We start from the raw sequence: 16,581 nt of genomic DNA, 5'->3' as shown, positions 1-16,581 counted from the left end.
CCAAATTATGATATATAAGAACCATCCCAAATTTTGTTTTTGAGCAAAAAATGTGCTATTTTGGCAGAATGTTTTGTTTAATCGTGATTAAAAAAAACAACCCACCCAGTATCCCAACTAGAAGCATCTAGGGATGCTTGCAGGTCTGGAATCTAAGTGCTACTATGCAGTAACTGATAATATGACCGATGATATCACGTTGAGACTGTGTATAGTTTTGATACTTTGGGGATACCATTCTCTCATTTTTTTTCTGCTTGCCCCACCAGATCCAATAATGTGGACATGCTCTAGGCTCCTGTCTATGAAATAGTGTTATCTTGCAGGACTCAGATGTGCTTCTCTGCCATCATGGTGCCTGCCCTATAGAGCAGGATGCCTCTGGAGATCCAGATGGTTCTGACCTTGTTGTTGTATAAGACATTAAAGACCTACATTTTTTCTCAAGCACTATGGCCAGGTAGTTTTAGAAGAGGTCACTGAAAGAGAGTTATTTGGTACCCCTGGTACACAGTATAGTAACTGATTTATTGTAATTGTTTTAGCTGTTTTGAATTGCCCTTGTTTTTGTTTTATTATTGTTAGTAGACCACAGTCTGCAGTGAACTGGATGGCCATATAAAATGCATGAGTTGTATGTATAAATAAGTAGGTTTCAATTATTTTTTGAAAAGTCTGATAGAATATCTTTCTATTTCCATTTTTGGAATGTCAGTACAAACCAAAGAAATTTAGCTGAATTATTCCATTTTCTCCTTACCTGCTGAAATAGAAAGCAGCAATAAATATGAAATACATGAAGAAACTAAACCAGTTTTACTTTAACATGGCCTCTTTCTCATTTCAGTGGTTAATCCACATGATTTTGATTACGTTGCATGAATCTACAACAGTCATATTTATTCGGCACAAGGTTAACAAGTGAGATGTGCTTTACTCACCTGAATGTATGAAACTTTGAATGTGCTCCACCACTAATTCGCAGGAAAGGCCAATGGCATGCTTGAAATTAGCGGATGCCCCATCCCAGTAAGAATGATCACTGTGGCTGCGATGAAGCCAAAGAGACATTGTAGGGAGCAGGAGGTGTACAACTGCATAAATACCAAATCCTGGGCCTAAAAGACGAAAAAGAGCAAGATAAAGAATCTCCTCCCCTTTCAAATATAAGCTTAGGTTAACTCATGATCTTACTCTGGTGCTATATCTCAAGAAAGCAGAGAAGAAGAGGAATTTTTGACTGACTAGGCTAGAGAGAGAGAAACTATGGTCTTCCAGCTATTGTTGAACTCTTAATTCCCAACAGTCTCAGCCAAGATGGACCATGGTAAGGTAGCAATGCCAGTAGCAATATCAGACTTATCTACTGCTTCATAGTGCTTGACATCCATCTCTAAGCGGTTTACAGAGTCAGCACATTGCCTCCAACAATCTAGGTCCTCATTTTACTGACCTCGGAAGGATGGAAGGCTGAGTCAACCTTGAGCAGGTAAGATGCGAACTCTGAACTGCTGGCAGTCACCAGTCAGCAGAAATAGCCTGTAATACTACATTCTAACCATTGGGCCACCACAACTCTTCGGCTAAAGTTATACTAAAGTTGCTAAAGTTACGCTCCACAACATCTCAAGAACCACAGCTTGCCTATTGAGGACCAGCAAATTAAAAGCATACAGGAAAGAGATGATGGAGCTATACTTAGCTGAGTAATACTAGCCATCTTCTTTACATTTCTTTTTTGTACCAGGAAGACAGACATACTTTTGTATATCATCTAAACTAAATCCTCTGGAAGGAAATGCTTTATAAATCTTTTAAAGTAGTGAATAAATAAAATTCACATACAATGTCTCTAAGCTTAATGTGACAGCCAACTTCTATATTATTTCTCTGAGATAAACATGTATTTTTTCTGAATATAGTCACATTAAAGAAAATACAGTCTGGAAATAGTATTTTACTGACAACAGACTTGCAAATGATTTTATATAGCTTTATTTATGAATCTGTATCGCCTTTATGAGTTGCCTATAATTATACTAAAGAAAAGGTTTTCCCTGTCTGGTTGCGTTTGACTCTAGGGCAGTGTTTCTCAACCTTGACAATTTTAAGGCATGTGGACTTCAACTCCCAGAATTCCACAGCCAGCAATGCTGGCTGTGGAATTCTGGGAGTTGAAGTCCACATGCCTTAAAATTGTCAAGGTTGAGAAACACTGCTCTAGGGGATGGTACTCATCTCCATTTCTTAGTTGAGGGAGCCAGCATGGTTTGAAGATATTTTGATGGTCATGTGGCCAACATGACTATATGCCGAGGTGCACGGAATGCTGTTACCTTCCCGCCAAAGTGGTACCTATTTATCTACTTGCATTTGCATGCTTTCAAACTGTTGGGCAGGAGCTGGGGCAAGTAACACCAGCTCACCCTGTTGCACAGCGCTCAGGTCTCAAACATGGGCTGTCAGCTTTCCAGCTTACAAGCTCAGCATCTTTAACCGCTCAGCCACTGCGCCCTCTTGCTTATAATTAAATAACTTATATAGACCAGGAAAGACATCAAGCTGTGAGAAAATAGTAACTTTGGAGGGCGAGTACCAGAATTTTGGAGTTGCTTTCCCCCTATTTTAAAAGGTTTGCTCATTTTTAATTTAATGAATTAAGCCAATTGACAAAATACACACACACACACACACACACACACACACTCATATTGGCATTACTTGTTTGCCAGTGACTTTTGCAGTATACTCATAGAAATTTCAAGGGATCGCAAAGTGACTTGGGTACTCCCTACCTCTATTTTAAACCTGTCCCTTCAACTTTAAAATGATTTAATTTGGGGGGCAAAGGAAGTACAATATCATTTGATCCATAAACAGCTTTTATATTCCTATTTAAAATTACCAACTATCATGCAAAATATAAATATACCAGCATGAACTAGTTTTAATAATATTATAAAACACGGAATACAAATGGAAATGGCAAGACAATGGTGCCCTTGGGTGTGCTTTTCTTCTCAATTTCTGATCTTCCATTTTGTTTGTATCACAGCAGTTAGACTTAATTAACACAGCATGCTCTCAGGAAAATGTTCTGCAATTATATTTTCCACAAAAAGCCTTTGAAATGGATTGGTCTGAGATAAAGTGATTGGCATCAAACCCTCTCTGGAAGCAGATGTGGAAATCAGTGGCATTGGTGGAGTATACATATGTGTATGTCAAAATCTACAAAATGGAGGTGTATTGTCATAATATAAGCCACACTGCTTTGGGGGCAAGGCTTCCTTTGAGATGCTACGACTCGCAGATTTTGACTCCTGTGGTGGAAATTTGATGTGCTTTTAATTTTTTTGTATTGAAACTCGGTTAATTACCTGGTGTTTTGGTAACATCTCTTAGCAGTTCAAAGAGCAAATCCAGAGTAGGAGGCTGGTGTTGTCGGGGACAATTAGATATGGCAGTTGTTAGCTCTTCTAGCAGAATGATCCAGACATTAATAAGGCCTAAGGAAACAAAATCTTATGTAAAAGGATATGGGTAATATATGACAAACTTCCTGTATTTTTTCCAGATTCATACTTCTTTATTTCAATTATGTCTGTTTTTATTTTATTACAGCCTGCATGTAAGACTTGCTCAATTCTGTCTTCCTGGCTTCCAGCAAAGGCTAATCAAATGCCAGATGCCAAGCTTGTCAGAAAAGAAATTCTCCATATGAGCTTCTCCTATTGAAATTGGCTCTCTCTTATCCTTTTGCCCAAATTTAACTGCCAAATCATCCACTGCTTTCATGCAATACACCACAATCAATGCACACACCCCTATTTTCTTCTACTCTGATATAACACAAAGGGGTAGTCTTTTAAAAACTAGAATCTCACTAATCAGTGAGGAACACAACCTGGTTCGAACCTTCCTCCAAAGTAAGATTATCCACTTAGTAAAAAGAAAAGGACAAATTGCTTGACCAGCTTGAAAAACTACACACAGCATAGTTGTACCTCTGGTATACACTTAGCCTAGTTCTATTCAGAAAGTAATTAGCACAACTCTGCTGCTTTTTCATACCATCTTTCCTTTGTTAACATATTTATTTTCAGTGAGGGGAAAAAACCCCCAGATGATGCAAGTGATAGGAAAACAGAAGACTGTAACAAAAGGGGGATGACAGCAAGCCACTCTGATTATTGGTATAAGTAGAAAGGTGAGTTAGAATAAATATAGAATAAATAGAATAAAAATAGAATAAAAATTCAGATCCCTTGTAAAATAGGGTATATACAAAAAGCAAATCTAGGATATTGTCTAGAAATGGCTCTAGCTGAGGACAGAGCCAAAAAGATATGTGCAGCTCTCTGCTAAATCAAGGCATTATATTGTGATGTACATTGTACATATTCAAATATAGCATCTTATGAAATAATGATGCTTGCAGAAATAATGCTTGTTCTCTTTAAATTAATGATCTGTTTGTTTTCAGATGCATATCATATTGTTACAGTCATGCAGAAATGAGGAATGGAGAAAAACTGAGAAATTGGCAAATAATCAAATAGACAATGAGTTTCTAATAGAAATTCCTTAGACAGCATTCTAGAGGGCAGTTTCTAAACCAGAGGTTATAGCAACTGCAGGCTTTACAGCATATCAGGCCTTTTACAGTAGCTGAATTGCATTTCCCTATTTGGAACAGACCAGAGTTTGGATTTGGGAACAGACTAGAAATCAGATTTGGCGATGCTCTCTTTTCCCACAGTGGCTAGCCTCCAGCTTGCATTTTCACATTAAAGGCTGCAATATAACAGGGAAGAAATATATGCAAGCAGATTTGCTTTGCATACTGCATAGGCCTAATCTGCTTCAGATGGAAATGAGGGGAATTATAATTAGACAGAACCCTGAAGGACATTTATTTCACTCCTCATGGCTATAGGAAATCTAAAGCACCTACAATACCTGATTATAAGCACGTGCAGAAGATGACACGGACTCCTTAGCTCTGTGTTAACATTTTAGGCTCCCAAGGAAGTTGTCTGGGCAATTAATATCAGAGAAAAATTTAAGCCCACATCTCTCTTCTTTTCTTTAAAAAAAAACTTTTATGGCTGCACCTTTTCCATTCTAGCAAATTATCTCCATGACAAATGGAAAGAATGTCAAGTTCTTATTCGAATCCTTGGGTGTTTTATATATATATATATATATATATATATATATATATATATATATATATATATTCAATGAATCGTTTTGAATCTATTTGTTGAACTTTATATGACATAGCTAAGGAACCATGTTTTAGAAGTCCATTCTTCTTTAGATAAGCCACATTTGCTTACCTGTGTTATCGTCAAACTCAGAAAGGACACATTCAACGCCATCCTCGCTGCTCGCAGATTGTTCCTGGATCCTTTGGGGTAAGTTAGCAAATTTTCCACTGAGAAAAATAGGCTTCAAGGGCATTTTGTAGATTTTGGCAAGTAGCTAAAAAGGGAAGGACATGGTGTGATTGGTTTGGGATTTCCATTGGCATATCAGACATTATGCTACGCATTGAAAAAGACACTCTGCTAAAATGTTTTTTTAAAATTTTTGACAGTCTAGCTCAGTGGTGGCGAACCTATGGCACGGGTGCCAGAGGCGGCACTCAGAGCCCTCTCTGTGGGCACGCACGCCGTCATCCCAGTCCTAGGCCTTCAGCTGGGTTTTCTAAAACCTTTTCGCTTTAGGCCTCTGCCACCGTGTGCAAAAAAAAAAAGGTTCAATCAATCAGTCAATTTCAACTTCTCGTGGGGAAAAAAAAAGATCTTGCAAAGTTGGAATTGATTGATTGAACTTTTTAGTCCCACCCAGTCTGCCTTTACCACCGCAGCCACACCCAGCCAATGAGCCACACCAACCCAAGGGGCACACCCACCCGGCACCCGATGATGCATAAGTGGGTTTTGGGTTGCAGTTTGGGCACTTGGTCTGTAAAAGGTTCGCCATCACTGGTCTAGCTCATGGGGTAGGCAAGCTTGGCTCTTTTATGACTCGTGGACTTCAACTCCCAGAATTCCTGAGCCAACGTGGCTTGAAGTTCACGAGTCATAAAAGAGCCAAGGTTGCCTACCCCTGGTCTAGCTGGTCAAAACTAATTGAGCAATGATTAGGTGGCAGAGAAAAGAATGAGGCTAAATACGAGAATGGAAATGTAGATCATTACATAACTTTGAAACAATATTCTTCCATCTTCATTGTGATTTTAATTTCACTGACCCTTTTCTGACCATGCGCTTTCACCTGTTACTTGGAAATTTAACAGTAAATGTGACAAATAGAATTTAAGTGTTGAACTCCTCTCCCACTTTACACATCTAGGGGTGAACAATGTGGCATTATAATAAAAACAACAGGGGAAGCCACAAATCCTAACGCTGTTTTAGTCTGGAATGTATCGCTTGAGATTTGAAATATGCAGCCCTCACCACTAAGCCAGGTCTTTAATGCACATGAAAAGCTCACTGCGTGTAAGGGCCTCTGATTAGGAACTAATTTAAGTGCCTTGATGGAATGACAACTGAAGCTGTATGGCTTCATTCTGCCCACCTGGGAACACTTCCTGAGATAATCAAGAGCAGGAAGGCACAAATCTGTAGATAGGTATCCTGATGTACAGTCACCAATATCCTTGCAGTCTGCTTCCCCTGCGAGGAGAGCAAGAAAAAGGTGAGACATGATAGATTAAAAGATTACTGCTGTTATGAACGGTATGTCAATCAAATCCAGAAAGGTTTACTCAGGCACAAAAATAAAATAGGGTTTCAAAGGATGAACAGGTAGGGAGAGACAGAAAAAGTGTGTGTGAGCATACGCAGAAATTATTGTCTTGGTTCAGGGATCAAATACAATGCTAGAGGATCCATGTATCTTTAGCTTTTTCTCAGGATTCAACTGCTGTCCTTACTCCAAGAATTGTTTTCCTGTGCCTCAATTCCACTGAACCATCTGCTACTACGGAAGAATTTGTTTGTTTATTTGTTTGCCACCCATCTCGCAGCAAAGAATAGAAGAGCTAGGAGACAAAATGGACCGGGAGGAGTTGAGATCTCCTGATCCTGCCTGGTGTTGTTATATAATAATAATAATAATAATAATAATAATAATAATAATAATAATAATAATAATAATAATAATAATAATAATAAAGGGACCTTGGAGGTCATTGAGTCCAACCCCCTGCTCAGGCAGGAAACCCTACACCATTTCGGACAAATGGCTGTCCGGTCTCTTCTTAAAAACTTCCAGTGTTGGAGCATTCACCGCTTCTGGAGACAGGTTGTTCCATTGGTTAATTGTTCTAACTGTCAGGAAGTTTCTCCTTTGTTCTAGGTTGCTTCTCTCCTTGATTAGTTTCCATCCATTGCTTCTTGTCCTGCTCTCAGGCGCTTTGGAGAATAGCTTGACTCCCTCTTCTTTGTGGCAGCCCCTGAGATATTGGAACACTGCTATCATGTCATCCCTCGTCCTTCTCTTCATTAAACTAGACATACCCAATTCCAGCAGCTGTTCCTTATATGTTTTAGCCTCCAGTCCCCTAATCATCTTTGTTGCTCTTCTCTGTACTCTTTCTAGAGTCTCAGCATCTTTTTTACATCGTGGTGACCAAAACTGGATGCAGTATTCCAAGTGTGGCCTTACCAAGGCATTGTAAAGTGCTATTAATACTTCACGTGATCTTGATTCTATCCCTCTGTTAATGCAGCCCAGCACATGTTCCCAGAGTTGGAACATGTAGGAACATATTCCATTTTGGAATATGTAGGAACATATTCCATTTTGATTGCAGCCAATCATGAAATGCCCGAGTGTGCCCTTCTATTATATTTTTCTTTATGTAATAAAAGGCTTTAAAAGAAAATATGCTGACTTTGTCTTATTAATCTTCAGCAAGTGCAGTGGTGGGATTCAGCTGGTTCGCACCACTTCGGCAGAACCGGCAGCTAATTTTTTGTTGCCCAGGCCCAGAATGGACTTCCAAAGCAGCATCTACACAGAGAACTGGTTGTTCACATATTTGAATCCCACCATTGAGTAAGTGTACCAATTGTCTGCACTCCTGGGTTTTAGAGTCTGGCCAATACCAAATTTAGAGCACTAGAAAAGCTGCATTAAACTCTTCCACAGTTGTTAACGAATGCTAATTGAAGGCATAAAATGGGAACACAATAGCCTCCAGAAAACAATTCAAAAATGTTCTCCTGCATTCTTGGAAAGTTATGGGGGTGGGGATGGATGGCTGCAGAACATCATAAAAGTTCCATATGGGTCCTCTTCCCTAAATCACAGAACTGGTACTTCCTCATTCATTAAAAGAAAATCACAAATTGTTGTAGTTTTAACTGCATTCAGAAGTAGTTCTTGATGTTGGCTGTCCTCCAGTACACACTGCTTGCTATCTATTTCAACAAACACGGATCCTCATATGACATAAAATTTGTCCAATTTTTCTTAAAAAAAAGTTTTACCCAATCCTTTGACAAACTTCATAAGACATATGATGTAACTGGTGGCTGCATTTGCAAAGACTTGGATGTTATCGGTATTTAGAAAAGCTTCGAAGACATCAAAGACTGGAGCCTGACATTTTCCTAAGAGACAAAGAAAATAGTTAGATGATAACAAAATGTTGTGTTTTCTAGACACTGAATGGCTTCATAGCACATAATGTGAAATTTTGTGGGCTTATTTTGAAATACGTCCATTGTGTTTTAAAATTAAATCTCAAAGGTAAGTCTCAAGGAAGTTGATGCAAAGATAGGGCTACTTGGGATTCCAGCACAGGGTGACATGTTCAGTGTCAAATTAAACCAAGAGAGATTCAATAAACATATATGTGTCTATATGAACAAAACATGAACTTCTCATGTGTAGCTCCAAAAATCAAACACAAATGCAATAAATAGTGACATTTCTTAAATCAGTACCAGGTTATCCTAAATCGTTCGATTTTTCCTGAAATATGCTAAGAACTAATGCGATAAAAATCAATGGTTGATTTACCAAATAGAAATACAACTATATTTGATTATTTTTAACATTTTGCAACAAACTTTTACGTTGGCTTTAATTTACCAGTTTAGTCATTATTGTTGGCTATTTTGCAATTGATTGTTTTTTTAGAAATTAATTCATAAAGCAAGGGGAAGGGGAAGAGAGAATGAGAGAAACCTCACCCATCAAATATTCTCCAACAAGGTACTCTTTAACTTCTGACTTGCTGCTGCTGCTGCGTACGGTTTCTAAAGCACTGAATAATGGTCTCCAGCCTGATTGAATTCGAGTTGAGCAAACTTCCACCAGCTCTCCTATAGAGGTGACTACCTGATATAATTGAAGCACCAAAGCATTACAAAGAAAACAACCAGCCAAAAGAAAATGCTAAGCTGGATTTAGACTAAGCTAGGCTCAGAAAAGACTCACTGGGACCAAGCAAACAAGCTACAGATAGTCCTTGTCTAGCGACTACAATTGGGACCACCAACTTGGTTATTACGTGAAGCAGTTGCTAAGTGAAACTGTGACTGTGCTTGTAACTTCAACTCTGCCTTTACAGATCTGTGAAGGTTATAAATAAGAGGATAGATCACAACGTAATTTTTCATCACTGTCATAACTCACCACGGTCATATATGTGGCAGTTGCTAATAAAGATAACCTGTGGTTCAGACTGACAAGGTCCACTAATTTCAGTGAATTTTTGCACATATAATGAAATCGGGGTTGTGGTTATTTACCATGTGAATTCATACACTACAGTAGTGTAGAGAACAACACGGAAAAGTGTGAGAAATAAGAACATCAGAAATGAGTTGCAGAGCTTCTGAAAAACAAAAGCCTTTAGTTCTGGAATGTTTTAAACATGGCACCATATTTTCACGGATCTCATGTTTATACATCAAAGAAACCAGGATATAGATTGCTACTACCAACTTCTTTATCAGCTATATGTTTCTAATCATAGCACTGAAAATATCTGTCCTGTGGTAATGTAAACCAACATTACCTCCAGGAAAATGGGCGGGATACAAGTTTAATAAATAAAATAAAATAAAATTTTATGTCGGGATACCTCTACCCTGACACAACGGGTCAGTGTTTTCTGTTTCAGCTATTCAGGATAATATGTTATAACATAATGCTGAACCTGTTAAGCAAACTCTTAATTGTTATGCAACTCATTTTCTCCAATCAAATGGAAGTAAACGCTGGAAACTAGCAAAACTGTTACAATTGTGGTTGCATGATTGCAAGACACTGCAAATGGCCATAAAGGTGAGCCAGTTGCCAAGAGTCCAAAATGTGATCATGTGACCACACAGCTTGTGTGTGGCCATCATAATTTCAAAAGCAGTTTGGGGACGCCTGTGGTAACTTCAAACAGTCCATGACTACCTATAATATAAACAAATGCAAAACTGCATCTACTAAGCATATAATGATTTAAAAAATAATAATAATCAAAACTTAAAAAACCTGAGGACAGATCCTCTTTACTTAACCAAAAATCTAGCTTGCCTGGTCCTGAATGTCCTCATCACAAAGTTCAAGCTGCATGATGCGCTCAAAGGGACGGAAAAGTGCCTCGTTGAAGTGAAAATGAGGCGGTTCATTCCAGACTGTCAGAACCTCTGTTAGGATGTCATGGATAAAAGAAACAGCCTTCCGAGAAACATGCGTTTCTTTATGGCAGGCAGCCTGCAGGGAGAGAATTTGAAGCAAAATGTATAATATTTTTGTTAGTAACAGGCAGAAAATATTTTGATCAAGAAAACTGAGGAAAACATAGACATTCTGATAGGAATCTAAGCTTGGGAAAGGCTGCCATGCCTATAAACCAAAGCATTTAATGATTTGGTTATTTTTGTTTTGGCTTTTTTTATTCCCCACTTATAATTTGACTGCCTTACATCAAGTTCAACTTGAGGACAAAAGCATTTATGTTTAGAAAAAGTGATTGCACCAAATATATGGGATACTATAGCTGAACTGATAATCATGTACAAAAATAGGCAAGTAAAATAGAGTAATTAAAAGAAACACCAAAAAGCCAATTATATAAGAATATGGAAAATGACAGCAGTACAGATCATCTCACATGGTTTCCTCAGGCCCTGTTGTCTTCCAACTTCTAACTTCCCCATTCCCTCTGCATCCTCTTCCATTTTGTGGATGCAGAAACTGTAGGCCAATATATCTGGAAGGCACCAAGTTAGAGAAATATCCCCTAGAGCAGGGGTGTGGAACTATGGCCCCTTTATGGCTGGCTTGGGAATTCTGGGAGTTGAAGTCCACAGATCATAAAGGGATCATAGTTCCACACTCCTGTCCTAGAGCATTATCTTTCTTGCATAACTTCTTTTACCTTCACAGATCTTTTTATGTCCCTTAACTAGATGCTCTGAAGATAGTTACCCCAATCTACATCTGGAATACTACAATTTGCTCTACATGGGACTAGGTCATTTGAAAACCTCAACTAATGCAAAGTATGTTTGCTTATATGCTTACTGTACAATCACGGTATCACAATCACATAATGCTGATGTAATAGGTGTTGTATTGGGTGCTGGTTGGTTCCCAAGTGCAATTTAGGATGCTGTATCTTTTACTTGTATCTTTTGGGAGGTGGGTATCTTAGACATCCACCTGATCTGGGTGAATCGAGGCACCTGGTAGTTCCTTCTAATCAGGAAGCCAAATGGAAGAGAGTTTGGACACAGATGTTCTTAGTGGCTGCTTCCTTCCTTCCTTTGGAACAACTTAAATGTGAAAGCAAGATGGCCCTACTCTTATGGCCTTACAGAGAATAGTTAAAATAGGGCTATTCCAGAAGGCCTCTGGTTATAAAACAGATCGAGAAAAAATAGCTCCATTAATGTTTCTTTTTTTTTATGTAAGTATATTGTTCCTTGTACAGTATTGTGTTTTGATTTAATATACTTCTTAGAATAGGGTTGTCCAGCTTTGGAAACTTTTAAAATTTGTGGACTTCAACTTCCAGAATTCCCCAGGCAGCCATGAAAATTTTGGAAGTTGAAGTCCACAAGTCTTAAAAGTTGCCAAGGTTGGGCACTCCCATCTTAAAATCTCTGAAATGAGGCAGTTTTTCATTCTTTTAAATAAAATAAAATAAAAATATTGGGCTGCCAATTGCAATAGTATAAATTCTACAGTTTTTTCCCCCTCTTTCCTCTTCCTATCCCCAATTTCACTCACTTCCACTAAGTGAGGAGCCACTAGATGCCAACAGCGCGTAAGATGGAGCAAAGGCCGGCTTCTACTCCTCACAATTCGGAGCATGGCTCCTCCTAGACGGAACAAGTGAAGGGCACTTCTTCTTTCTTGAGTGGATTTTATTTCTCCTACAAGTTAAGAATGAGTAGAACATCTGGTAATATGAATTAAAGATTAAAATAATGCACACACATTCCACTTCTTCCCTGTTCCCTGTTTTATTAGTTCAGTTATTCATTATATATTTACAGCTTAAAAATATCCCTTTAAAATCAAGTTTGCCCCAGTACAATAAAATACAAAAAATGCAACTCTAAAAACTACTAAAATATACAATACAACACAGTAATCAAGTAACTAAAGTATATCACACTAAAAAATAAAAGCAGTGGGCAAAATAATTAAAAAGTTACTAAGCACCATATATGTTTAAAATTAGCAGACTGATCGATTAAAATACCTGAGGGAATAAACAAATATTTTCAGGTGTCAAAAAGACAATAAAGTCAGTGCCTCATTAGAGCATTCTAGAATGCTATAGAATGGAAGCAAGGGTTGGGGGAAGGTACCATTGAAAAATCCTGCTCACAAGTATCCATTTCCTGCACCGTTTCTTATATTCAGTGAAGATAAATGTCTATGGATATTCTCAATCATCCAAGTCACGGCTGTTCCAAAGGTGCTTTTTCAAGAGGCAACTGGACTTTCTTGTTTTTCTTTGAAGATGGTTCTCTTCTCATCTAAGAAGCTTCTTCAGCTCTGACTGGATGGCGAGGCTCCACACCCATTTGAACTACATCCATTTGAACTACTCAGATGACCCTGAGGACACAGACAAACCTCCAAGTGGCCTCAACGACTCTCTAAAAGAATGCAAAGGGCCAGCTGTCTGCAAAGAATATAAATCCTTCCCTTTCCAACCATTTAGTCAGAGCTGAAGAAGCTTCTTGGATGAGAGGCGAAACGTTTTCAAAGAAAAACAAGGAAGCCCAGTGGCCTTTTGAAAAAGCACCTTTGGGTCACTGAAGATAACTTTTCTGAGAAAAGACAATGTGATTATAGGAAATTTCAAAATTCGGATAAAAAGCTAATTAAACCAATATTAACAGTGAAATACATTGCTTACTTAGAAAGAATGAATGGTGGATGACAATATAACGCGTTTGTTGAACATCTAAAACCTCCTACTAGTAGTTTTAACAAGGCAGGTTAAAGAGATATTGACCTAACTCTTTTCAAAATCAAACGTGAGGACTAACCTCAGCTTTGAAGAAATAACATCTTGCTGCTTGGGAGGTGATACAGAAGTCACTGCCCTATAAAAACCGAGCCATAGCAAGTAGAGGCAGCCTCTTTTGCAAGATCTTAATAATCAAGACAGCTGAGTCTTCAGAAATATGGGTTCCAGACTGATGAAAACTTTGAAGTCTAAGACCAGCTACTTAATCTGAATCCCTACAACAACTAGTGCCTGTTCAGATCTTTCAGCATTAACACTCTGAACATGTATTGTTATCAGCTTTGCATCCATAATTAGAATCAAAAAGAAGTTTATGATATCTGTTTCAGAAGCATACCTGGCATGGCCAAAGAGTAATCGAGTGTGTCTGTAACTGACTGGAAGAGTTGGGACTGGGAGGCCTTTTTTAGCTGGTACAGGAAACCTCCCAAAGCCATCAGATTCAGTTTGTCAACAGCATCTTCAAAAAGCCTTCATGGAAAGAGGCAGAAGATATCATTCCTTATCAAATCTTCACTACACCTTTTCATAGAAGCAGCTAAACAGACCTGAGTCACTACACCTTTTCTCTCCTTTATGGGCAAGAGTTTAGCATGCAGACATAGCAGTAAGAAACGCAAAAGAATGACAGTTCAATCAACAAGGAATGGGGTATTTCTGAATCCTAACATAACCAGCAAGGACTAATTTGATTTTGTTGACCTCAAGTAACTCAACTTTTGATCAGTTCGATAACCCACAAAACACAGGGGAAAAAAATTGAGAATATATTAAACACAGAAATAGTACATTCAAATATGGAAAAGAACTATATGAAAATCCTGATTTATGGTAGATTTATGGTAGAATTGTATGGCAATAAATATATATATATATAGCAAAAGAATATAATTTCTGGAAAGTAGTTTAAACACATTATATAGAAAAGACACTTGAGAAAACTGGCAACTTTTTGCCATAAAAATCACGAAGCACATCACATTCAATTAGTATGCAGCATGCTGAGAATGAGCCACAATGAGCTCATTGTGTGTTTCCCCTATTTTCTTTTCTTACACAGCCAGGAGGCAGAGCTTGAACCTGTCACTTTCTTTTTTCGAAACAGTTTACAATGTTATCTGACAATATCATAATTAGATTCAAGCAAGCCAACTTTTAACCACAATAATCAAGGAAGCAGGATAGGTTAACTGGCTGCAACATTTCTTCCTGGCAATGCAAATTAAAGAGAGCAATATGAAGTGTCCATTTATTTCTTTATGTAGCTAACTTGAAAGCAATTATAGACCTCTTCCTCTTCCTCTTCATAGTTTCTTATGACATGTTACATTGTTATTTTTGACAGTTTGCATCTGAATTTCACAGAACAATTTTCTTGGCCTCTCGGAGCTACAAAAATGGAATGTGGGTGTGGGTGGGGAAGCATATGTAGATTACTGTAGTTGACTAGAAGCTATGGACTCCCTTGCTTTTCATGCATCTGTTACGTTATGTTCATGCATAGGAATTTCACAATGGAAAGATACTGAATAAGAACAATGACCTAAGAATTGTCTGTCTGTCTGTCTGTCTGTCTGTCTGTCTGTCTGTCTGTCTGTCTATCTATCTATCTATCTATCTATCTGTCATATTTGTGTGGCTCTATCTATCTGTCATATTTATATGGCTACCCATCTCACATGAGCATAAATTTCAACATTCCCTTATACATATCTTAAAACAGTGGCTACACACACACACACACACACACACACACACACACACACACACACTAATACTGGGCATTTATTAAACTGACCCAGGTTGTGAAAATGGCAGCATTCCCCCACTGTTGGATATTAAATAAATCCAAAACTTCATCCAATATGTTGTTGCTAATACCTGTCAGCTTGATTAGAGAGGGTGAGAATAGCCTTGGCAGCACTGCTCCCAGTCATTAAGCTACCTCCACGAAAATCAAAAGCTCTTCCCTTACTGCCTTCTTTGATAAGATCTTGAATGGATACTCGTTGGATGACAGGATTGTTCTTCAGGGCTGCCTCTTGCTCCAGAATCAGTTCCTGGGGAGAGTCTGTAGCCTGAACTTCACTTTGAAGGGCCACTGCCCCCTGTTGGGCTTGGGTGATAGTTACAGGTGGCTGAGAAGCGCCATCACTGAAATGGACATGTTCCAGAGTGCTGATGTATTCCCATACTCTGAAAATAAAAAATAGGAAAATGAACCATGGCATGGATGGTTCTGCTAGTTTATTCATCACAAATCTCATTGGCTATATCAATTATTTCAAGAATACCAACAACCAAGTTATAAATGGGGATGCCACTGTAGGGACCGATTCAACAGCAATGAGTAAATCTGTAAACACAAGAAGTATATATGCTAATTGCAAATTAAAATAATAACCTGAGCTACAATCAGTACATCTCCATTAATAATACTCAGCTAGTCATAGCAGCTTTAGCCAGATGGTTAAATCAACAGAACTAAGCCAAATTTAACTAGGCTGATCAATTTTTACACTTAAACTCATTTGCGTTAAGAATGCTTTACGTGGAGAGAAAGAGAGAAATATCTACCCATCTACCCAGTTAGATAAATAGAAATAAATGTCAAATAAGGGGGAACCTCTTAATAATTTTTCAAGAACCAATCTTTGGATAATTTTGTATGGACAAATATCAAATACTGTATAAAATGTGTGACAGATAATAATTATGAAGCCTACTCTGGTTAAAAAATGTTAATGAATCCTAAAGTGTAACTTTAAAGTTAAGGCCTATTGGTTTTTATTTTGAATTCTTGAAAGGCAAAGCAAATAAGAGCAATGTAAATAGAAGCAAGGGCAAATCACAGTTTACTTTTACTTTATTTTTGATTTATATCCCGCCCTTCTCCCAGCAGGGACTCAGGGCGGCTCACAACATATTTAAAACAGAAACATATTTACAGTCCCCACCCAATAAAACCAATTAAGACCAAATATTTTAAAGTTGTGCTGTTTAAAATTTTCTAAAAAATGAACCCGATTTAAAATCCTCCCTAGGCCAGGCCTGCTTGT

The 16,581-nt window shown here is 38.1% G+C and overlaps 1 protein-coding gene across 1 annotated transcript in view; it reads right to left on the bottom strand.

The window, feature by feature from the left end:
• ARFGEF3 (ARFGEF family member 3) overlaps positions 1 to 16,581 on the bottom strand; it is a 69,553-nt gene that overhangs the window by 11,039 nt on the left and 41,933 nt on the right. Inside the window, exons 18-27 of the mRNA XM_015823728.1 lie at positions 15,404 to 15,718; positions 13,860 to 13,993; positions 12,265 to 12,410; positions 10,564 to 10,743; positions 9,222 to 9,369; positions 8,514 to 8,636; positions 6,595 to 6,692; positions 5,346 to 5,490; positions 3,381 to 3,509; positions 942 to 1,118 (exon numbers count right to left, since the gene is read on the bottom strand). Of these exons, the coding sequence (XP_015679214.1) occupies positions 942 to 1,118; positions 3,381 to 3,509; positions 5,346 to 5,490; positions 6,595 to 6,692; positions 8,514 to 8,636; positions 9,222 to 9,369; positions 10,564 to 10,743; positions 12,265 to 12,410; positions 13,860 to 13,993; positions 15,404 to 15,718 (1,595 nt within the window). The remainder of the gene's footprint in view (positions 1 to 941; positions 1,119 to 3,380; positions 3,510 to 5,345; positions 5,491 to 6,594; positions 6,693 to 8,513; positions 8,637 to 9,221; positions 9,370 to 10,563; positions 10,744 to 12,264; positions 12,411 to 13,859; positions 13,994 to 15,403; positions 15,719 to 16,581) is intronic.

The sequence above is a fragment of the Protobothrops mucrosquamatus genome, unplaced genomic scaffold (genome assembly GCF_001527695.2).
Source record: "Protobothrops mucrosquamatus isolate PMUCROS unplaced genomic scaffold, P.Mucros_1.0 scaffold1969, whole genome shotgun sequence".
Lineage (NCBI taxonomy): Eukaryota > Metazoa > Chordata > Lepidosauria > Squamata > Viperidae > Protobothrops > Protobothrops mucrosquamatus.
This window is presented reverse-complemented; position numbering and strand designations above follow the sequence as displayed.